Genomic DNA, 24,042 nt, shown 5'->3' with positions numbered 1-24,042 from the left:
AAAAGATCATAGATGGAACTTGAGAGGTATTAATAAAAAGTGCAGTTTTTGTTTCTCTGTTATTTTATTTCACTAGAACAGATTTCCAGAAGTAACTCTTAAGTCAAAAGAAATGAATAGTTTGGGCTCAATAAATTATAATAATGGGTATAACCAATTTAAGTTTTAAGTAGGCCAAATAGGATGGTTAGAATAATTTTACTAGGTTTGAGAAAAAAAACTATTAGAATTTTTATTATACTAATAGTATTTTGAAATTAGCAGTAAGTTATCAAAACAATGTTTATATGTGTTTACAACATTATTTCATAACTGAATTTATCTTTACTAGATTGATGAACTCCCAGAGGGAGCTGTGAAGCCTCCAGCGAACAAGTACCCTATCTTCTTTTTTGGTACCCATGAAACGTAAGTTAACAAAATAGCTTAAATTTCCAATAACTCTAATTTGACTACACTAGATTATATACTTAACTGTGATCTATACTATTTTATATGTTGTTAGCCATTATATCCATTTAAAAAGTAGCCAAACTTTACATTTTTACTAATGAAAAGTGTATTATTATTTTTGCATGTTGTAACAAAATACATAACAGAAGCAACATTAGGAAGAAAATGTTTATTTTGCCTCATGGTTTCTGAGGATTTCTCAGTTCATCATAGCAGGGCAGACATGATGGGGTCTGTGTCCCCAAGAATACTTGGTGATGGGTTTTTACATGGTGAACTAGGACGTGTAGAAAAGGCAAAACAGGAACAGACATAGGCATAGCTTAAAAGATCCATTTCTACTGGCTGATCATTCAGGCCTCACCTCATAAAGACATCACAGCTTCCCAAATTAGCATCACCATCAGTGACTGCATGTCCAAACACAGGATAGGGGAAGTGCTTCAAATTCAAGCCATAAAATAAGTTTTCCTGCATAGAGTTTTGATTACTGAAAGCACATCTTTTCTTCTGTTTGTGTTTCAAGTGTTGGCTATCACACACAGTCTCTTTTCAGGATGCTTGTAAAGTCCTGGAGTGGTATGCTTACCATTCCTGGGGACCCTTTCAGGACTCTGCATTTTCTCTTTACAGAAGCTTCTTCAACTCATTTTTATAGGACAAAGTTATGTTCTCTTAAACTCTTTCAATTTTAGACTTATCACAAATGCACTTCCTTTTAAAGGTTTTCTAATTATGTCTGTTAATATATAGATTAATATAGACATGTATTTCCTTCTTTCAGAAGTTATACAGAAGTGAGCACAGGTAGAGTGGATAGACAGATTTGCTAAGAACTCAGTATTCTTTGTTGGACCCTACCAGTCCTTGGTATTAGTGTACTTGTTTGTTAGAGTCTTACTATGTAGACCAGGCTGACCTTGAACTCACAGAGATCGCCCTGTTTCTCCCTCCTATGTGCTGGAGTTAAAGTCACTTGCCTTCACACCCAAGCTCGTTTGCTTGTTTCTAAAAATTAACATGCTTCAGTTATACATGCATCATCCAGGGAGAGGGAAGGAGAGAAGAGTGAAAAACAAGGAATGCCTCGTAAGGAAGTGTCAAGAAAGGCTCATGGATCACTTCTGCTTACATTCATCCCATTGCCAGGAACCTGGTCAGGTGGCCACACAGGGCTGTGGGGAGCTGGGGAATAGGGAGAAGTCATCTGTTAATAAAGAAATAAAGAGAATGATGCTGGGGACAATGGTGGTCTTACCACACTATGATTATAGCATTTATTTTCTTTTGAATGTTGGCAGAATTTGGCATGAATCTTAGCTTGCTAATTTCTTCCACTCTAACTTCATTCTGGTCTTGAAAGCACTGGGATAAAGTCCTAAAGACAGATTTTTTTTTTTCTTATGTGAGAATCTTTCAGGAAATACACATTTTATGAGGGTTTTTTTTTATTGTTTTGAGTTTGGCTTAGTTATTCTTTTGTTTTATTTTTGTTTGTTTGTTTTCTTGTGTTTTGTGTGTGTGTGTGTGTGTGTGTGTGTGTGTGTGTTTGTGTTTGTGTTTTGCTGGACTAGCTGCAAGTCCTCAAGCAGGCAAGAACTTTACAACTAAGCTATACCCAAGCCCTATATTTTCATCTAATAGAATTTGTATGTGCCTTTTCTTCATTAGGTACCTCGGCCCACAGTTACTTTCTCTGCATAGAGTCAGTGCTTGTAGAAAGTCAAGCCAGAGTACTAATTCCTGTTATGTTTCCTTGAAAATGAACTAGCCTTATACAGTGTCCACTTTTTTTCTCATTTTCATATTGCTTGTCAAACAAGACCTTGGCATACCTACCACTCAATCATTTTCATTAGTTCTTGGTTCTGTGTTTTGATCATACTCATTTCCTGTCCCCCAACTCTTCCTGGACCCATACCTTCTCCATCCATTCAACTTTGTGTTGTCTCTTTTTAAACCACCAATAGCAATTTGTACTGCCCAAATAGTCTTGGATGTGTGGTCTTCCTAGAGTATTATTGACTGCCAGGGCTATATTCTTAGATAAAACTTCCTTCTCTTTTACAGACAGGGTCTCACCATAGCCCAGAATGGGTCCAGACTCCTGTCTCTACTTCCTAAATGCATTAGGAGTTTGTATCAGCATGCTTAGTATAAATATGTTAGTTGTATTTTTAATCAACTGGATGGTGTGAGAGATCATTGCTATACCATGTCAGAAGATGGAATTTATGAATTGCTGCTAACATGTTGACTGGAAGGTTTCAGTGTCATCTTTTGCTGATTTCTAAATTCCTATCTCTAATTCACAGCCTTTTTAAATTTCTAGAATCATCTTCTAATTCCCTACTTGATATCTTCATTTAAATGTCTTAACTGGGACTTTAGATTTTACACCTAACAGTGAGCTTCTCCCCAAATATATCCCTCCAAAAGAAAAATCATATTTCAGTAAATAACAACTCCAGCTTTCTTATTTCTTATTCTGAAACCTTAGAGGTAGCCTCAAATCCACTTTCTCTGTCAAAAGTTCTTTCCTAAGAATGAATTCTGGACTTGACTATTTCTTCACTAACTACATTGTCCTCCTGGCCCAAGTTGCCAGTATTACTTTACTTCGGTAGCCTTCTGTCACTTCTTACTTACATTCTCTTTCCTAATCTTTGCTTAGTTTCCAAAAACAGTAGCCAAAATGATGCTGTTGACACATCACTGAATACCTTTGCAGTGACCTCCAGGATCCTAAATAAGCTGTGTTGCCAACCTATTACTATTAGCTCCCTGTCCTTATCCCACACTGGTCTACTGTTACTCATTTCACTCTAGCCCCCTGGCCTCTTCAGTGTTTCTTGGACACATTATTCTTTCCCAGGTACAGCACAGATGGTTCCTTCACCCACTTGTGAGGTTTGATGTTTCTGTGTATTGTAATGTTAAGTGCAGGGTCCAGGGTAAGGGTAAGGCCTGTCCCAGAGAGTAGAGAATCTGCCCTTAGACTCAAGTGAAGCTATGTGACCATGCCTCCAGGTTATTTCTGACTGGTGAATAAAGATGCCTACACTCTGTAACTGGACAGAATTGAGATAGGCGGGGCTTGGTGTTCTGGACCATGAGTGGAGAGAGAAGAAGGTGGAGAGAGGAGAAAGACTCCAAGGATTCAAAGTCAAGAAAGTATAACCATGAGGGCTAGTCAATTGGAGTTAAGAGCAGCCAAGATAAAACATAGTAAGGAATTAGCTGGGCGGTGGTGGCACACGCCTTTAATCCCAGCACTTGGGAGGCAGAGGCAGGCAGATTTCTGAGTTTCAGGACAGCCAGGGTTACACAGAGAAACCCTGTCTCAAAAAACAAAAAACAAAACAAAAAACAAAACAAAAAAAACCATAGTGAGGAATAACTCAGGGTTATCTATAGAAAGTAGATTTTAGTAGCATAGAGCATAATTATCTGCCCAGCTCTAGTGCTGATTAAGGCTTATTGTAAATAATAAAAGTTGTGTGCCTTTTAACTAAAAACTGAATGGTCAAAGGCACAGTGAAAGCCTGTATTGGGATTAAATATTTTCTACAACTCCTTTTCTTAGATGTTCCCTTTCTGGTGATGCCTTCCCCAATCTTTATAGCTAAAATTATAAAAGTCATCCCTAGTCTACCCATCTGTGATGGCTAGTTAATTGTCAATTTGACCCAATCTAGAATCACCACAGAAAGTTTCAATGAGAAATTATCTAGACTAAGTTGGCTTATGGGTATATCTGTTCAGGCATTTCTTAATTGAGTTGAGATATAAAGACCTACCCACAGTGACAGGACCATTCCCCAAAATGGATTCTAAGTGTATGAGTGGAGTGAGTTGACCATTAATTCATTACTCTCTGCTCTTGGATTTAATGTGTCTAGCTGCTTCAGATCCCTGCCACTCTGACTCCCCTACAATGATGGATGATGACCTAAATTGTAAGCTAAATAGGTCCTTACTTCCTTAACTTGCTTTTTTCAGGGTGTTTTTGTTGTGTTTTTTTGTTTGTTAGTTTTGGTTTTGGTTTGTTTACTCACTTTGCATCCCACTCTCCCTCTCTCAGTCACCCCCTCCACAATCCTTCCTTCCACCCCTCTCCTTCTCTTCAGAGGGGGGATCCCCAGGGTGTTTTATCACAGCAGTAGGAGAAGAAGCTAAGATACCATCCTTCCTCTCTTTTTTTTTATTTATTTATTTATTATATGTAAGTACACTGTAGCTGTCTTCAGACAGCACCAGAAGAGGGCGTCAGATCTCATTATGGGTGGTTGTGAGCCACCATGTGGTTGCTGGGATTTGAACTCATGACCTTCTGGAGAACAGTCAGTGCTCTTCCCCACTGAGCCATCTCACCAGCCCCCATCCTTCCTCTCTTAATACACAAAGTACTTGCTTTGTTTACCATCTTAACCTCTTAGCACCTATATACTTTTTCATGAAGGCAGCAATGGCTGTGCCTTATTCTCTGTGGAATTCCAGAACAACTGCAACAATGCCTGTCACACCATAGGGGTTTGATTAGTATTCGTTAAATTAATAGATACATAAATCTTAGTTTAAAATATAAGTCTCCAGAGTGTCAGCCAAAGTGAGCCTCAGTAGCTTCACTGACTAGACTTAGATCACAAATAACAGCGCTACAGACTGTTTAGAGTGCAGCCATGTGTTAGCTACAGAATTTTGACTACTTTTTAATGTTTACAATCAATTTAGTGTAAGATTTAAATTAGATATAATTCTGTATATTTCTGGTTTGTTCTCCCCTACCCCCATTGATGCCCAATTTACAGAAATAATACTGGCTAACTATTCTATAAAGTACTATACAGAATTAAATAATTTTTATCCCAATATTTAACTTCTTACTATAAATCCCACAAACCCTTATTTACAGTAAGATTAACATAGATACTAGTTTAAATGATGATAGAAGCAATCAAAGTAAATAGCTTTAGTTATTATACTTGTGTAACTAGGAATCAGTGTCAAGCAAACATAGTGTATATAATGTAAAGTCAAAATAGGACAATCCAGAGTTGGTGGCTTACACACTCAGATACCCATTTTTATTGCCTTGAAATATGTTTCTAAAGCATCTTGTGATATGTGCTCAACCCACAGGGCTTATGTGTACTTTAAATATGTTTATTGTAATGTGCTCTGACATCACATTTGATCCTGATATTTAGAATACCTTGTATTTGAAGATCAGCATGTCAGTTCTATTTCTATCTATCCCTGCAGTGCATTTCTAGGTCCTAAAGACCTTTTCCCATATAAGGAATACAAAGACAAGTTTGGAAAGTCAAACAAACGGAAAGGATTTAATGAAGGATTATGGGAAATTGAAAATAATCCAGGAGTGAAATTTACTGGGTACCAGGTAATAGTTTGCATCACGGTCTCTTTGTTGTGTCTCATCCTTTGCTTTTAATTCTTATGCACCTTTGTAAAGTGTCCTTCATGTTAGTACTAACCTTCCATTCATTTGAGGGCAGAGTTCTTCTTTGATTAAGTACTAGCTCTTGCCCAGAAGAGCCTGAGTTAAGTGGACATTGAAAAACTGACTTTGGCAGCCACTTGAGTCACTAATTGAATCAGGATTACACATGCTGCTAAGGTTAGCTTCACTATCTTGGCTCCAAGCAGCCCTCCTACCTCAACCTCCCTGGTTGCTGAAATTAGATATATGTGCCACTGTGCCTGGCTCTCATAGTCCTTTATTTTGAAAATGTTAAAAGTAGTCCAACGTCTTTGAAATTAAAACATAGTTATTTTTTTCCAGTTTGTGTTCCTGCTCTTTTTTTAAAAATGTAATTGGCTAATTTTTTTTCCTTAGACAATTCAGCAACAGAGCTCTTCAGAAACTGAGGGAGAAGGTGGAAATACTGCAGATGCAAGCAGTGAGGAAGAAGGTGATAGAGTAGAAGATGGAAAAGGCAAAAGAAAGAATGAAAAAGGAGGCTCAAAACGGAAAAAGTCCTACACGTCAAAGGTCACTGAAAACCCCCTCCTACTGTTGCTGTGTCCTGCATACACACTGAAGCGTTCAGATTGGGTGGGAGGTATAGCTCTCTGGCAAAGTACTTGCCTAGAACATATCATTCAGCACCACTCCCTGACCCCCCCGACCCCAACACACATACTACAAACTTTAGAGGCAGTAGCATACCAGAGGGAGAAAGCCAAAAACAGTGATGTAGTAAGGGAGTCACTTCCGACTTCTCCTCAAGGTTGACTTGCCCTGAAAGTACATGCTTAGTTGAAGGGGGAGGGTTAAGCATATAGGATGAGCCACACACTGAATTGAACTGGTTGTGTAGGAGTAAGGAAACTCAACTCCATAAAAAGGGAGAGGGGAGACAATAACAAGGTGATAAATAAATGTAAATTGTGAAAGGGGTTCTGAAGGAAGAAAATGAGGTCAAGAAAACACATACTAGAAAAGTGGCTAGACCTTTCTGCAAAGACGCAGCTTATGCTAAAGACTTGAAAGAAGGGTGAAGGAGAAGAACCATCTGTGGCAGAGGGAAAGGAATGAAGCAGGAAACCTGAGAAGGCAAAGGTCTGACATGCACCTAAACCCAGCGCAGGCATGCCCAGATCCTGAGTAAAGAGACAGGCAAATGCTGCATAGGGCAGACTTTTAAGCTGTGTCGATGAGTTTGGATTTTCTTCCAAGTGTAGCAGCAGTGACATGGTAATTTATAAAAGAAAAGACTAGGTCTGTTATACAGTATTTCAAATATGCAATCAAAAAAAAAAACCACATTTGTGAAACTGTCCCATAGACACTAAAAGTGAGATAAATGGATTCTTGAAAACCAAATGCTTGAAGAAATTACTTCTATTTAGAAGTATTCTTGTATTTAGTGACTGGATATATCTAGAAATCATCTGAGAAAACAAGTACCAAAAGCTTCTCAGACTATTCAGATTTTGGCAATCTTTAAAATCCACCTTGCTAACATACAGATGAAATTATATGCATTTCCTATGTTCCTAATTGTGTTATTCTCTGTGTACCTTATTGATTACAAACATGATGGCTGGGGCTGGAGAGTTTGTTCAGGTGGGTAAGGTGTTTCCTACACAAGCATGAAGACCAAGTTTAGATAACCTAGTACCCACCTAAAGTCCCGGCCCACGTGACTGTAACTCTTAAGCTGGGTGGGTAGTGAAACAAGATGATCCCTAGAAAGGGGTTGCTGGTCAGCTCACTCAGAGAACGCCAGATTCATTGAGAGACCCCATCTAAAATTATGAGGTAGATTCAGGCCCTTTGAGAGTATCTATGTTCTGGTAGATAGCCCAACAGCCATGAATATACAGGCGGCTAAATGGACACGGTGGGTATTAAGTTAAATTTTTAAAAAAAGCCCAGGCACATGCAGAGTTGTCAGGGGAAAGTAGTGGGAGGGGTAGAGAAGGAGTTGAACACACATATGCATATACACATATACCACAATAAGCAAACAAACAAACATGAATGCTTTTGATGGGGATAAAGTTTATAAATGTTTTTTTTTTTTTTTAAAAAAAATCCCTCTCAAACGGTTTCTTCCATTGCATTTATTTTTAGACTGAATTTCTTTTAGCATTTTGGGTTTCACTTAAACATCCATTTGAGTTATTTTTATTTAATTGACTGCCTGCTGAGCTTCTATGAAATGTGTTTGCAACCCTAGATTATGTAAAAGCTACATAGGTTTATAGACTTTTAACAGTGAACATGTGACCTTTAAATGTCATTATTTCATTACATGTTTCAAAGATCAACAGTACCAAGAATCATAGTTAGGACATTAGGAATTAACACTTTACAGCAGTAAAGGTGAGGGCTAAAGTTTATCTGTTTAAAATGATTGTTTAATTTTAATTGAATAAAATTACAAATATTTAATTTCAGCTTCACAATCACTTAAGAACTGTTTAATTTTTTGCTATTGGTGTTTTGCATAGTGCTAGGCAAATATTCTACCACTTGAGCTACAGCTTAACCCAGAATTTTAACTTTTTTTATAAATTTGTATTTTAGAATGGAGGAAGGGTTGGTTTTTGTTGTTGTTGTTGTTTTGGTTTTTGGTTTTGTCTTTTTTTTTTTATCCTTGTAGAGGAACAATCTTTGTAATCCAGGCTAGCCTGGAACACAGTTTATATTCCAGACTAGCCTTGAACTCATGGTAGTCTTCTTGCCTTAAACTCCCAAATGATGTGGTTATAGGTATGGGCCCAGAAGCAAGTCAGAACTCTGGCTTTTTACTGTCAGTATCACATAGTATCACATAGTATCTCGTTGTGTATCAGAATTCTGTGAACTGCTGTTGACATGCCTTAAGGCCCCCACACTGCTAATTGAAAACTTGTAGGAAAGAACGGGGAATCTAGTTTCTAAGTGCACTGACATGGGAATAACACTTGGAGAAACTACTTCCTGCTGTGACCCTGGTACTTTTTCTGGATTCACACTGTTTTCTTTTTGTTGCATGTGTTGAATTTCTCTTAAAGTTGAATAGTTTCCCTTTGCACTTAAAAATTAATGTCAATAAACCTTTTGCAACATCCCAGTTAGGTAAAGGATTATCTTATGTCTCCTCTGTTTACCTAATTTCATTTACCTGTGAGGGAAAAAACTTCAATAACCAAAAGCCAAAGTACAACAGATCAGAAGAAAATTATATATCTTTTAAGTAAAGTTATAGCTGATTCATATTAAGCACTAGCAGATACTGAAAAGTATAGATTAAAAGTATTTGTATGCAAATGATTTACAGTTAAGGCTTATCAAATTCTTAAAACAAATGACTAGTAAAGATGCTAAAAGAGCAAGCATTTTAGTTAACAAAGTAACAATTACACATAAACCCAATACAGTGCCACACTAATAAAATAGATGATAAACACCCATTTCAAACAAACATATAGGGATTATGATCTGAAGAGATTTAGAAAGCTAGCTTGGCTGCTAGACTTCCTGCTAAGATACTAAATATTGTTACCCATCAGTGGAAGTACAGTGATGCCCTAGTTCCCATTGGTATCAAAACTTGGTGTTTGTATTCATGCCAAGTGCTGAGAAGCATAAACTCAGTGTTATTCGCAAACACCTTGCACAGGATATATATGTACACACAAACATATCTCGTGATGTATGTCAGGCTGAGAGTGGTGGATCAGGACTATTATTTGAGGTTACTGGATAATGCAGTTAGCACATTTCAACTGTTACATGATAGTTACTAAAATGAAAACGTTACCATTATATCATCATATGGGATCTTTAACTGACCATGCTCCAAACTTTGTTAAGAAATTTTTTTAATCTAAAAGTTAAAAGTAATAACATTTTGGGTTGGTTTTGGAGGGGGGTTGGGGGAACAGGTTGAGACAGGGTTTCTCTGTGTATCCCTGGCTGTCCTGGAACTCACTCTGTAGATCAGGCTGGCCTCAAACTCAGAAATTCACCTGCCTCTGCCTCCCAAGTGCTGGGATTAAAGGTATGCGCCACCACTGCCTGGCAGTAATAACATCTTAAACTAACATTTTGAGTGTGGTTTGTAGTTTTAGTTAAGTAAAATAGAAGCATTATAATGTGTTCTGTCATGTAACGGGATGATCTTTCCCTTTGTATTTTACATTTATTTATATATTTTAAATTTATTTAAATATGTGTGTGTGTCAACTGCATGTATGTATGTACAATACATGTGTGCATTGCCTGCAGAGACCAGGATGGGGCTATAGATCCCCTGGAACTGGAGTCATAAATAGTTATGAGCCATCATGACAGTTCTGGGAATTGAACCCATGTTCTCTGCAAGTAAGCTCTTTTAATCACTGAGCTATCTCTTCAGCCCATCTTTGCATTAAAAAAGAAACCAAAAACCCAGCAACATAAAGACCCAAAAAGAAATGATTGTGTAGGTAAGGGGTTGGAGAGGTGACTCAGAAATTAAAAGCACTTGCTGTTTGTAGAGGACCAGACTTGGCTTCTCATTACTAACATCAGGCTGCTCATAACTGCTTATCCCACACCTGCACACACACACATATGCACAAACAAAATACTATAATATTTAAAATCTGATTGTATCAGGGGGCTCAAATTTAGTAATTCATCTCTAGAAGGCCAAAAAATGATTTGGTTGAGTCCATTTACCTTAGTTTTTGTTTGCAAAATATTTGAAGATTAATTTCTTTAAAGTTCCCTGTCTCCTTTTTACTTCTTTCCCTAGAGAAATGGTTGCATATAGCCCAGGTTGGTCTCAAACCCATTATATAGTCCAAGGTTGCCCTTGAACTTGTGATCCTCCTTCCTCTATCTCCTGAGGGCTGGGGTTACAGACATGCACCCTCATGCCCAGTATAAATAATGCTACAGAATCAAACCCAGAGTTTCCTGCATGCTAGGCAAGCACTACTAACTGAGCTCTAATCCCAGCCCTCAAATTTTAAGAGAAAAATGAATTTGACAGGTGAAAAGGCAAAAAAATGTTAAAGGGACTACACTAGAACAGACTGTCTAGTTTTTCTACCTAGTGGTCATTCACACAAATCATTAGTCATTGTTATATGCTTGGAATTAAACTCATTTTTGACTTAAAACAAACAAACAAACAAAAACACTTAATAGCAGTCATCAAGGTGACTTAGTGGGTGAAGTCACTTGCTACCAAGCCTGATGACCTCAGTTAGACTCAGGAACCACTCGATTGGAGGACAGAGTTAACTCCCATAGGTTATGCTCTAACTTCCACACATGCCATGGCAGGTGCATACACCCACACAAATACATCCTCATACACAGTAAATAAATTTAATTATAAAAATTCAGGGCTGGAGAGAGATGGCTCAGTGGTTAAGAGCACTGACTGCTCTTCCAGAGATCTTGAGTTCAATTCCCAGGAACCACATGGTGACTCACAACCATCTGTAATGGGATCCAGTGCCCTCTTCTGGTGTGTCTGAAGACAGCTAAAGTGTACTTATATACATAAAATAAATAAATCTTTCTAAAAAGTTAAAAAAAATATTTTAAAAGGAAATGTAAGAAAATCTTACATTTCATCATTATAAATAAGACATAAAATTGGAGACATCTTTTTCTAACTATTCTGCCAGGAGACTTTTACTGCAAGCTATAGTTTGATTTCAAATGCAAGATGACAAAGAACATAGACTGGTTTTCCAGCATAGACTTAGTGTTTAAATAATTACCCATAGTTTAAAGATTAACTTGTTTGTGTTGTGCTGTGATACAAAAGCTTTGTCCAGGTTCTTATACTCTTAGCCATACTGCTGCAAGGATTCTACCTTGAATGTCATGTGTTGTCTTGGAAAGTTCACCTCATTTCTCTAAACCTTGGTTTCAATTACTATAATGTGACAGAGAAGGACATGATGATTTTGAGCATGTCTCCCAGTTCTCATGTCTCCCAGGGTAGTAGGTACTCACCCAGTGTATTCAGTCCTGTTGTGGGTATCTGTGTAGTCTAGTTTTTAATATCACACTTCTTACAAGAACTTGGGAGTTGTCTATCCCACATATGCTTCCTTTCTAGCTAGCTATTAGAGGCCCAGAGGAGTAGAATGATGTGTCCCTCATCACCTAGCCTAGCCTTGGCACAATGCATGTTCTCTATATGTGCTGTGTCAAGCCACACAGACTACATGCCAACAGCTCCTTGTGCACCTCTTTACTTAACATTTGTGCATTTGGAGCTCTACTTTTGACTCTAATTCTTAACTTGTCTAAATATGTTTAGAAGTCTTCTAAACAGTCCCGGAAATCTCCAGGAGATGAAGATGATAAAGACTGCAAAGAAGAGGAGAACAAAAGCAGCTCTGAGGGTGGAGATGCTGGCAATGACACAAGAAACACGACTTCAGACTTGCAGAAGGCCGGTGAAGGGGTGAGGATGTGCTCATGATTTCCTTATCTCCTGTTGGCCTCTTAGAAGACATTTCACTCTGGATCAGTGTCCATGGCTTAGCCTTAGTAACCATTCAGCTTGGTATTCATTCACAAAGCCTGAATGAGTGGTTAGATGTTTACAATCTGAGGACAAAAGAGAGCCATGTGGAGAGTATACTGTCTTGGAAAATTCGGGCTCTGAATATTATTTTTTCAAACTACATTAGTAACTATATTTTTAGTAGGTTACAAATTATTAATACTATGAAATTTAAGTTCTGTTTCTTCTATTACAAAGTCAATGGCATGTCCAAAATAGAATATGTAAATGAAGTATCCTTAATATAAATATAAATAATTAATTAATAAGGCAGCTATATTTCTTTACCTTATGCTATTCCCTAATAACCACACAGAAGAAACAAGATTTATTCAAAACTGTATTTTAATAGCTGAGCGATTAAATGATTATCTTTACCTCCTATGCTAATCTGGCTTTCAGACCCCTTCTTTATGGCTCCGATTCCTCTATCTTGCTGCTGATCTTGTCCCCCCACCCTTTGCTGGCAGATGTCCCACCCTATTCTTTATTCTGCCCAGACATTGGGTGATCAGCATTTGTTGACAAGGCAGAGAATAAATGGTAAGAACTGTTTACCCAGGAAATTCTTGATATAAGCATTACAATGCCATGTCCAGATTGAAACAAGATATGAGGGCAGAGAAATAGGCACTTGAATAACAACGGTAAAACTTACATAGTGCACAAAACATTACACCTACAAGAGTAGAAATGTTCAAGCTATGTTTGAGCACTGATATTTAAAATTCCCGTAGGAACAGATTTATTTACCTTGACTCTTGTTAACTTCTGTTGGCTTTGGCATTTATAGGCAGGTCTACATTCAGAAAGTGTAGTAAAGGTCATTTGCGCACATAGGCATTTCCCATAGCATTTCTTCTGTGTACACTCCTCATCTTCAAATAATGACCCTTGAAGGCTGAGCACTTGAGCAGAGTGCTGGCCTAAGGATTGACTCTTGCTTACAGTGATGGAATGAGTGGATGAGTGGTGCCACCAACCAGGTACCGTGTTACTCTGTGCTGGGCTCTGTGTGTGTGTCTGTTCTTACCTGTTTATATCAGTCCCGTGCCTCTCAGCTTTTTCTTCCTTCATCTTAGTTAACCTGTTATTACTCTTGAAGCATGGTTTCAGTTGTTGTCTTACTCCTGTCACTCAGGCTAGCCTTCCTCAACTTCCTCCTCTTCCCTCCTCTCAGGTTTTGAGACAGGGTCTTGCTGTATTACTCTGTCTGCCTCACTGTGTAGCTCAGGCTGGCCTCAAATTCATAGCCCCATGCTTTCACCCTCCCAAGTGCTGGGTCTGCAGGGTGCATCACCACACTTGGCCTGTCTTCTTGCAGCATTTGATAGCATTAGACAGTTTGTTCTGACTTTTCTCCCCAGCCACCATTCTCTTCTTCTTCCCTCAGGCTCCTAGAGCTCTCCTTCCATCTGTCTAAGTGCACTTCCTTAAAAGTTCCCAAATCAGTCCTATCAACATTGTTCAGTTTGTCTTGTTAATGAGTATTTTTTAATGATGACATTTACTCACCACTGTGCTTCTAAAGTTTATTTATTTGGTTAATTTTTTAAAAAGTTATTTCTTGGGGTGAGGCCTGTCACAGCGTGCAGTGGTCCACTCATGGAGGTCCCAGGACACCTTTTGAGAAGCCATACTCTTCACATTAGTCCTGGGGATCCAGCTCAGGCCTTAGACTTAGCAGAAAGTGCCATCTTGCCAGGCCTTACTCAGTTTTCAATGTTTCCATTTATATGACATATATATGCCACAGTTTATTCAGTCTACTATTAATGGGTATCTAGCCTATTTCCAGCTTTGGACAGTATTGTTATAAGCATTTTTTCTCCTACTGTACATGCTCAAATTTTTTAGGTATGTAACTAGAACTGATGATGGCTTTCAACCTTATCAAGTTACTTTATGGAAGAGTTGGACAGTTTATGCCATATTAAAGCCTCTGTGGTTAAGTTGGTATTATCTGATTTTTATTTTTGACAGTATATTGGTGTAAAGTAGTAGTCATTGTGGTATGAATTATAATGCAGTATGATCAATGATGAGGTCAAGTTGTTGTGCTTTTTTTCTATCAACTAGCCATGTTTCTTCTTCATGATACGCAGTTCCAGGGTGTTCACCTATTTTCCCATTAGACTATTTTCTTACTGGTTTATAGGACTTCACTTACTCTGTAGGATAGTCTTTAATGTTTGTGTCTTATCTGTTCACTTTGTTTTGCTTTTAAAAAAATACTTTGTTAACTTTATTATACTCAGCTCTTCACATTTCTTTCTGTGGTTAGCAGTTTCTGTCTTTAAGCATAATCATGTCAGCTGTCTTAGTGAGATTATCTGTTACACATCATGAGTTTCTATCTGGGTTTTCCTGGATTCCCTTTGTCAATTACTCACCCACCCTAAATTATAGTAGCTTTCTAAAGAGTAATGATACTTCATAAAGCTAATGGCCTGATGTTAAACTTACTTTAAATACTTAGTAGTCATGAGCTGGATAGAATGTCAAAGGGCTTCTGTTTTCATGATGCACAAATCTCTAAAATGATTCAATATATGATTTATCAAAACAAAACGTTAATGGTGCCATGACCTTTAGAAAGCAGAGAAGCATGAGATGAGTACATATCACGAGGCAGTATTAGGGCAGAAGTGCAGATATGTGGATGCTTGCTTGGGATACAAGCTTATAAAAACTTGTTGTGTGATTGCTTGTTTTCCAAGGAAACAAGGCCATGGCTTGAGGGAGTGCAGGAAAGAGTTTTGAGGTTTTGCAGGAAAGGACAAGGTTTTGAGTAGTCTCTTACAAAAGTAGGCATGACCAGACTTAGGAAATGAGGATAATTATTGAGCTCTCAGGGCTAGCGGGCGTGCAGGGCATGCGTCTGAAGTAAGCAGTGGGAATGGGTGGGGTTTGCTCCAGGCAGTGAGTTGTTGTACAGGCACAGAGTGTGCAGAGAGTTCAGCTCACCTTGGTGCAGTAAAGGAGGTTGAGGCCAAGGAGTGGGGCTGGGGGTGGGGGTGGGAGGGTGGGGGAGAGTAGCTAGCTATAGAATCCAAAATATGTTTATTAATTGAATTTCTTAGTGTTCAGTTTTTTGCAGTTTGTCATACATTCTAGATACTAATTCCCTGGGAAATGTAGAGTTGGCAAAGGTTGTTCCCCACAACACACGATAGATTATCTCTCTACCTCCTTCATCTTTTTCCTTTATCTTAACAGGAGCTTTTTAATTCTATATAAGCCTGTTTGTCAATCCTTGGGATCATTTCTTATGCTGCCAAGCCTTTAGAAAGTCCTTGCCTGTGCTTATGTCTTGAAATACTTTGCCTGTGTTTTTCTTCGCTTTTTTTTTTTAGGTTAAAAAAATTATTGAGAATTTCATACATACGTATAAGGTATTTTTGATCAAATATTGATCCTTCCCATCCATAATCATGGGACCCCTCCATCCCTTGCTTTCCAGTCTTTCTTCAGTGTCTTCAGTTTCTGTCATGGAGGTCTTCAACTTCCTTGGTTAGATTTATTTCTGGGCATTTTACTTTCTTTTACAATGAGATGTTTTCTCTGGTTCTCAGCATACTCATTCTCAGTGTATAGCGAGTGTCTGATGTCTGTATGTGGTCTTTGTATCTTGATCCTTTGTTTATGTGGTCTGAGGATTCTCTGGTGAAACTTTCAGGACTGTCAGCTGCGTATGAAGATGACTTCTTTATTCCCCATCTCTAGCCCTTTTAGTTCTTGTGTATAGTAGTATCTTAAAGGTCATTGCATTAAGAACTTGTCTAGTTTCCTTCTGTTGCTGTGACAAAACACTGACCAAAAACACCTTGAGGAGGAGAGGGTTTATTTTACTTACATTGCAGGTCACAGTCCATTATTGAGGGATGCCACCGCAGAAACTCAAGCAAGGCAGGAACTTGAAGAGGAATCCACAGTGGAATGTTGTTTGCTGGCTCACTCATTGGCTTTCCCAGCGGTTCGTAGTCAGCTACCTTCCTTATATATCCCAGGACCACCTGCGTAGAGATGGCACTGGACGCAATGCGCTGGGCTCTACCACATCAATCATCAGTCCAAGACAGTTGCTCCCAAACATGGCCCTAGATAACCTGATCTGGGTAGTCCCTCAGTTGAGACCCTCAGATAATTCTAGGCTGTGTCAGGGTGAGAGCTGGTGTAACAAGGACAGAATCTGAACTTTTTATGTTTTGGTTCAGTAAAGTCTCTTAGACTACTTGACACTTCAGATAGCTTTTACTTGTTTGCAAACAACGGCTTACTACTTCTTTACGTTGTTACTTCATTGTAGTTTACTACTTTTTGTAATGGTGTATTTTATTATATTTTAATCATGTTTCTAAATTTCACTGTCTTTTTAGAAGTCTTTAAATGTCAAGAATCTGTCACATGGTGGATTTAAATTTATAATTTTCACTTCATCAAACTTTATCACTGCCAACAAATAATATATTTTTTCCTATGAATTAGTAAGTCACTTTATTTTTTACTAAGTGTCCAATAGTAAAGTTTTTATCAGTGTATAACTTAATAACTACACACACACACACACACACACACACACACACCCTTATTTATCCTGGTCCTTATCCACTCCCACCTCCTGTTTATCTCTTTCCTGTTTCCAATCTAGAATCTGTATATGAGAGAAAACAAGCCTTATTTGTCTTTCAAAGTCTTGTTTATATGTTTTAACACAATGTTCTCTAGTTCTAATAATTTTTCTTCAAACACCATAGTTCCTTTTGACTGAGTAAAGGGAATGTGTATGTCTGTGTGTGTCTGTTTGTGTCTGTCTGTTTGTCTGTCTGTCTATCTCTGTACGTCGTGTTTTCTTTCTTCTTTCATAGGCACCCAGCCTAATTCCATAACTGGGCTCCTATTGTAAGTGCTACAATAGATATGGGTGTACATATACCTCTACTGTATGCTTCCTTTGGTTCTTTGTATATACATATTCAGGATTGGTATACATGAACTGTAATAATTCTGTCTTATTATTGATTTTTCTAAAATTTGTATGCATGTCTGTGCATGTATATGTCAGAGGGCAACATTGAAAATCATCTATCATTCTCCACTTAAAAAAAAGAAGACCTGGCTAGTGCCTCCCCCATCTCTGCTTTCCTCTTACAAGTCCTGGTATTACCCAGCTTTCCATAGGTGCTGTGCTAGGGATCTGAATTCAGGTCTTCACCCTTGAGCAGCAAGCACTTTGTTGCAGCGCTGTGCCCCAGCCCTTAGTTCAGTCTGTTAGGTCCTCCATACTAGCTATGCTAATTTGCTTCCCCAACAGTGGTAGGCTTCCAGTTGCCACCTATATCCTCCTAGCATTTAATGTTTGTTTTCTTGATGATGTATAGCTATTCCTGCTGGCATGAGATGAGATCTTACTGTAATTTTGATTTGCACCTCACTGCTCAACTCACCAAATATCCAAATCATAATACCAACTTTTTTCATATAAAAATGGTATATATGAAAAAAGTCTTTTTGGCTTCTGCCTGCCATGTTTTGGGTATCCATTAGCTTTGCTGTCCCCTAAAGCCTCTTTCACTGTGTCTCTCATTAAAATACCTCAAGGTAGACTCTGATGGGATGCTCCAAATGTCAGCCAACATAGGCATACAAGGCTCAAAAGGTGACCACAGAACATGACCACCCTATTGGCTTTTAGGTCAAGGAAGCATCAGGCCTAGCCGATACCCAGAATTCTATGTCCAGTCTATAGGTACCATTATGAATTGAAAATACACGTGATCATAGTGGTTATAGCAGTCATTATAAGTCATAAACTCTGCAGTTGCCCCACAAGAACCCATTTGACAGCACTTCATTTAATACAAAGAGGTGTGCTGCTCTTAAAGTGGCCACGTTGGTGCTACCATCTCCTCAGTCCATGGACAGTACTCTAGACTACTGTTGGATCTGCTTTAAGCTACTCTTTAATATGAATTGAGCTGTTAAATGAATTTTCTGCCACGGTAAACCAAGGATTTTTTGCCTTCCATGTAATATTAATAAAATATACCTTTAAAGGTTTCTTTGATTAACAAATTTTCATTACTTGGATATGTTCCTCCTCCCAAGGGAAGAGTCCTCCATAGTATCTGTGAGTATAATCCTATGTTTAGTGTTTCATTTACTGATAAACAGTTACCGGGCATTACGTTTTTCAGGTTCTAAGGCTGTAATATGCCTTTAAAAGTTAAAATATCCACTAGTCTCCTTGTTTGGGGAATGGTAAGCTTGATACCTTTTCTCTTTGTGAAGATCCTATGTGATTTGATAGGGTAAGTATAACAGGCTTTGCTTATGATAAGCTGCTTTAGGAGGGAAATATTTGGGGCCTGAGTTCCCTTTTTTGTTCATCTCATGAGAACTAGAAGTGGTTAATATATTTAGGTTAATGACACAGAAAACAAAAATAACATCTCTTTGGGGAAATAGAACCTGACATAATTTAAAGAAAAATCTAAATTTAAATGTAATTCTTGGGTTTATAAGATGGCCCAGTGGATAAAGTGACTTACCCCAAGCCTAACGATCTAAGTCTTGATCCCAGAGTCCACATGATAAGAGAGGACCTACTCCAGTAAGTTGTGATCTAACCTTTATATGTGCACTGTATCATGTGCATAAACACACACACACCGTGCGCACACAAATAGACACATATATTTAAAAGGGATAAAATAATCTTAATTTTTATGAAACGGGAATATTTTATCTTTGTCACATGTATGCCATATAAGTTTTAAAGAAAATCTGGACTTTCTTTGTTTCATCTGTTTTTCCCCCCCTTAAAAAGCACAAAGTCAGAGACTAGACAAACTGAAGTTGTTAACTTTTGTACTTTGTTGTGCCATGTGTGGCCCAAGTAACTACAGTGGCAAGTATTGTGAAGGACAGTCTGAGTGCACCCAAAGGGCTTTCAGCTCATACTGCTCACCTCTTGTCAGACAGTCCAGACCTACAGCACAGATCACCTCTACCTTAGTAGCATGGCAGACACCAGCAGTTCATGCCTCCTTGTGTGGTACAGCATGTGCCACTGCCATAGCTTCTCCACTGGAGAGGAGACAAAGGTTCCTCCTTGGGGTTTGTTTGTTTGGTTTTTTTTTGTTTGTTTGTTTGTTTTTTTTTTTTTTTTACAGAACACTAACAATAGCGTGTAACTTCTTAGTTGATAAGAAGCAAAGCCTCTGAGGCTGTTTTGCTAAGTATTGCTGCTGCGGTGCTGCAGGTGCAGACCGCAGAGACCACAGGGTGGCTAGCTTCCCTTCTCAGTGTCCTAGCTCATCTAAGGCTTCTTTTATTTGCTTTTTTTTTTTACAGACCTAACTACCATAATGAATGCTGCATATTGAGAGAAACCACAAGAAGGTTAACTGTTTGATTGTCTGATTCTTGGATTTGATATGAACCAACAGTCTTTGTTGTCACTGACAGAGCCTCAGTATGTGTGTGCATTATTCACATTCCTCTCTGTTCTGTTGAAGGAAAAAGAGACATTTTAACCTTTTTAAGGTTCTTGACTTAATTTTATGTTATTTGGTTGCATGAAGTTGCCCTTAATCACTAAGAATGATCAAGATTTTGCAGACTTCTCCGAGTCTAGGCTCCTTTTCAAGGCAGTCCGCATCATCAGCTCCCTGCCTCTACTCACCATCATCAAATACTCAGCTAACTAGTCATTCGTATTTTTAGATGACTACTCAACATAATTCTTCAGGATGGGATTTTCTTTTGAGCAGAACCCAAGAACCAACTCCTATATACATACTGTTGGTATATTGGAGATGAAATTAGAGTCATCTTTCAGTTTTAAGGCCATGTGTAAAGTTTAACCATATTGTACAATACCTATTCTGTATTAGAAATAGCTAGTTGAAACTTAAATACTTCTCAAAACTCATGTTCCTATGTACACAAACTGAGTTTATATGTGAACTTAGTGAGTCTTTTTGTGTCATACCAAAATAAAGCAAGGATTTATTTTTTTCCCAAAGCCAATATGATTTGAGCCAATCACTCAAGATGGTCACATTACACTCGAAAGCAGAGATCTGCAGGAGCACTATGGGAAAACAAAGCATTGACTCTTGAATATAGACTTTTAAAATCAACTTTTCTTTTAGAACTAGGATTAGAGTAGTTAGCGTTCATCCACCAACCATTATTATGTGTACATTATTGTCGCTCTTGTGATAATAGAGTCTTATTTATTTTTATGCCAGCTTATACTGTGAGAACTTATTAGTCAGTTTGGGTTTCATCAACCCTGCTATGCTTGTCCTTGGAAGATCTTTTGTGTATGTTTGAGGTTTGTAGCTGAAAAGTTTACTGTAAAAAAAAAAAATCAAGAAAAAAAAATGTACTGTTTTTACAGAATAAATTTATTGGAATGTGTACTGGGAGTAAGGTTTGAGGTTGTAAACAGCTGAGTTAGTGTTATTTGGCTTCATATGTGTAATGTGAAGTATTAATGTAATTCCTGTATTATAGCAAAGATTGACAGCAAATTGACATTAGAATTAAGTGCAGGTGAAACTTTTATTTTTTCTATCATTTTCCTTTTTAAATATTCTGGATATTAGGTTAATTGAAAACCCTGAGAGGGACAGGAGGGAGTAGCAGTTAGGATCTGTCTGCACGTCTAAGACAGCTCCAGCTCAGTGGACCCTGCCTTTACACACAGCCCTATGTGCATCCCATTTGCTTTTGGTAGTCTTACATTGTTGAAGAACTAATGAACATGAAGAGAAAATAGAAGAAGACCTAAAAGCCCAGTGTCATTGTGATGATGGAGGTGATGCAGGGCTCTGGGTGCACCAGTGTACTTATCCCTCCCATCAGGACATTACTGTCCTTCAGGTTTACTCCTGTCATTTAGCAAGCAGTGGTTCCCCTATTGTACTCACACAGTTCCAAGTATGGAAAAGTCATTAAGAGACAGGCTGTCAGGTCAGGTTTTTTTCTTTAAAAGGTACTTTTTAATTTTAAATATTTTATTTTAAAATAATGAAATTTGTCAAAAGATCTCTTCATTGTCATGCAAAACATGGAGAATATAGATAACATTTTAAATTGGAACATATAACAATTTTTTTTGGTTTTTTGTTTGTTTGTTTGTTTGTTTGAGACAGGGTTTCTATGTGTAGCCTTGGTTGTCCTGGAACTCGCTCTGTAGACCAGGCTGGCCTTGAACTCAGAGATCAGCCTGTCTCTGAATCCCAAGTGCTGGGATTAAAGGCGTGTGCTACCACTACCTGGCACAGATTTCTTAAATAAAAAGTTCAAAATTTGTCATGAAAATGTATATATAAAATGCTTCAAAATTAATAAAGTCTATCTTCATAAACACCAAAAATAATTTTATTGAAAATATACACAGAAACACAAGAGAAATATTATCAGCCAGCCATCAATAAAACAAATGTTCATTAAGGCAACTAAATAAAGTTGATTTGTGTCATCTTAGCTATTCAAATTCACAATAGAAGTTTTGACAGCAATTTTTAAAACAGCAATAAATAATACGCTTCCCTTGTGAAAACACTTGAATCAATTCAAAAATGTTGTGATGATCTGGCATTTATATTAAGATTGTCAACAATTCATACATTTCATATGAAGTTATTTCTCCAACCTGAAATTGCTATTTTAAATTATTTCTTATGCATAGTGAATATGGTTAGTTACTTCTGAATAGTTTCATTTTTATGCTTTTTGTGGGCACTAGAATTGTAATTTTCACACATGTGCAAATAATGGTCACATTCACAGACAAATGTTGATATATTTCCTTAAACAAGCTGTTTCTCAACTTTAATTTTCTTTCAAAACTGAGAATATACCCATCCCATACCATTAGTTTCACTCACGTATGCTGCAGAGCAAGTGTGTTCTTGGGAGTGAATATTCCTGTGTGGAAGGGGATAAAGGGGAGCGCCAGTCCCATTACAGGTCAGAGAGAGTGTGAGGTATGTTTATTCCAGCTTTTCATCTGCCTTGGTTCTTAGGAAGAACTCAGGATTGTAGGTACAGCGGTAGGCCAAGAGCTGAGGAAGAACTCCATATGCTATGTTTACTGCTACAAAAAAGATTTTTGCTTCTTCGGGGACTCTGTAGACATAAGCAGTTCTAGCATGAAGGGAGGCACCAATGTGAGAAAACTGAGCCTGTTTACATTAAAACAAAACAAAAAACAGTAAGGATGAGATCTGTTCACTTGGATTAATGATGAATTCTGAGTGTCTCAGACCATGTGCCCTCAAAACCTGTCTTAATGGCAAAATGCCTTTAAGATAATCCAGTCTTAATATATAGACTTTCGCCGGGCAATGGTGGCGCACGCCTTTAATCTCAGCACTTGGGAGGCAGAGGCAGGTGGATTTCTGAGTTCCAGGATAGCCTGGTCTACAGAGTGAGTTCCAGGACAGCCAGGGCTACAGAGAAACCCTGTCTCGAAAAACTAAAAAAAAATAAAAAATAAAAAAATACATAGTCTTTCACTCAATTTAAGGTTGTTCTTGATATAATTATTCAAAAATTATATCCATTTTAAAGTGTGATTTTATCATTCCCGTTGTGTGTTTTTAACCTATCCAGTGTCAAATACCAAACAGTACTGGCTCAATTCAACAACAACAACAAAATTGAAAAGAAAAATCTACCCTCTTCTTTCTAATTTGACTCTTAGGAATACTAACTACATAGACACTCAGCAGGGTCTCACAAATTGGGTTTGAATTACAAATAAAGTTGTTTTAACATTTAAGCTGTAGTTAGTATAAGGAGCTGCTTAGGAGAAAAGCACGGAGGGCCTCAGACCGACCACTAGAAGCCAGAGCTCAGAGCCCATCGCAGATATTGCTGATTCATTCGTGTATTTGGTTTTATGTAACTTAACAGCACTGTGGTTGTAAGATAAGCTTGTTAATAGCTTGGCTGTGGATAGCAATATGATTATAAAGTGGCAAATACATACACAGGCAGACTCTCCAAATCAGATTGGAATCTACTTTAGAACTGTGGCTGTTAGCATGTGTGAAGTTTCAGAACAGAACAGCAAGGCCTCCCTCTGTTTAAAAGGAATAGTTTATAAACTAGTCAGAATGTGCCAGTTGAATTTTGCTTGGCTCATTTGTTTTTTGTACTTTTCATAAGCACAGAGAAAAACTATTAGAAAAGTAATAGCAGGATTAAAAACCGATAGAGTATTTTTCTCAGAAAACTTATGTTATTATAAAGTGCAAACCCCAAGTCAGCACTGTTATGTTTGCCTGAAATTCAAGATACACAGAAATAAAGACTAAGGATTTAAATGTAGTTAAATGGCAAGTTATTGGTATACTATGATCAAAGAACAAAGATAATGGATCCTGCAATTTAAAGAGACAGAAGTAACAATGACTCCCTAGAGAATGTGTTTTTAATGTATTGTTACTTTATATGTCCTTCCATATGTAATCAATTGAGAGGACTAAGTGCTAACAACTAAAAGTGCTACTTGGCATTTGATGTGACCTTG

At 37.8% G+C, this 24,042-nt stretch overlaps 2 protein-coding genes across 3 annotated transcripts in view; one reads left to right on the top strand and one right to left on the bottom strand.

The window, feature by feature from the left end:
* The window catches only part of Hdgfl3 (HDGF like 3), a 55,672-nt gene that overhangs the window by 30,829 nt on the left and 801 nt on the right, over window positions 1–24,042 (top strand). Inside the window, exons 2-6 of the mRNA XM_031387198.1 lie at window positions 332–408; window positions 5,719–5,857; window positions 6,314–6,469; window positions 12,240–12,386; window positions 19,845–24,042. The exon at window positions 19,845–24,042 is cut by the window's right edge and continues 801 nt beyond it. Coding sequence (XP_031243058.1) covers window positions 332–408; window positions 5,719–5,857; window positions 6,314–6,469; window positions 12,240–12,386; window positions 19,845–19,850 — 525 coding nt within the window. The 3' untranslated portion in view covers window positions 19,851–24,042. The remainder of the gene's footprint in view (window positions 1–331; window positions 409–5,718; window positions 5,858–6,313; window positions 6,470–12,239; window positions 12,387–19,844) is intronic.
* Tm6sf1 (transmembrane 6 superfamily member 1) overlaps window positions 21,863–24,042 on the bottom strand; it is a 25,674-nt gene continuing 23,494 nt past the window's right edge. For both annotated transcript variants that reach the window (XM_031387196.1, XM_031387195.1), the window contains one exon: window positions 21,863–22,690. In XM_031387196.1, coding sequence (XP_031243056.1) covers window positions 22,603–22,690 — 88 coding nt within the window. In that variant the 3' untranslated portion in view covers window positions 21,863–22,602. The remainder of the gene's footprint in view (window positions 22,691–24,042) is intronic.

This window comes from Mastomys coucha, unplaced genomic scaffold, assembly GCF_008632895.1.
Source record: "Mastomys coucha isolate ucsf_1 unplaced genomic scaffold, UCSF_Mcou_1 pScaffold21, whole genome shotgun sequence".
In the NCBI taxonomy this organism is placed as follows: Eukaryota; Metazoa; Chordata; class Mammalia; order Rodentia; family Muridae; genus Mastomys; species Mastomys coucha.
Note: the sequence above shows the minus strand (reverse complement) of the source record. Positions and strands in the feature narration are given on the sequence as shown.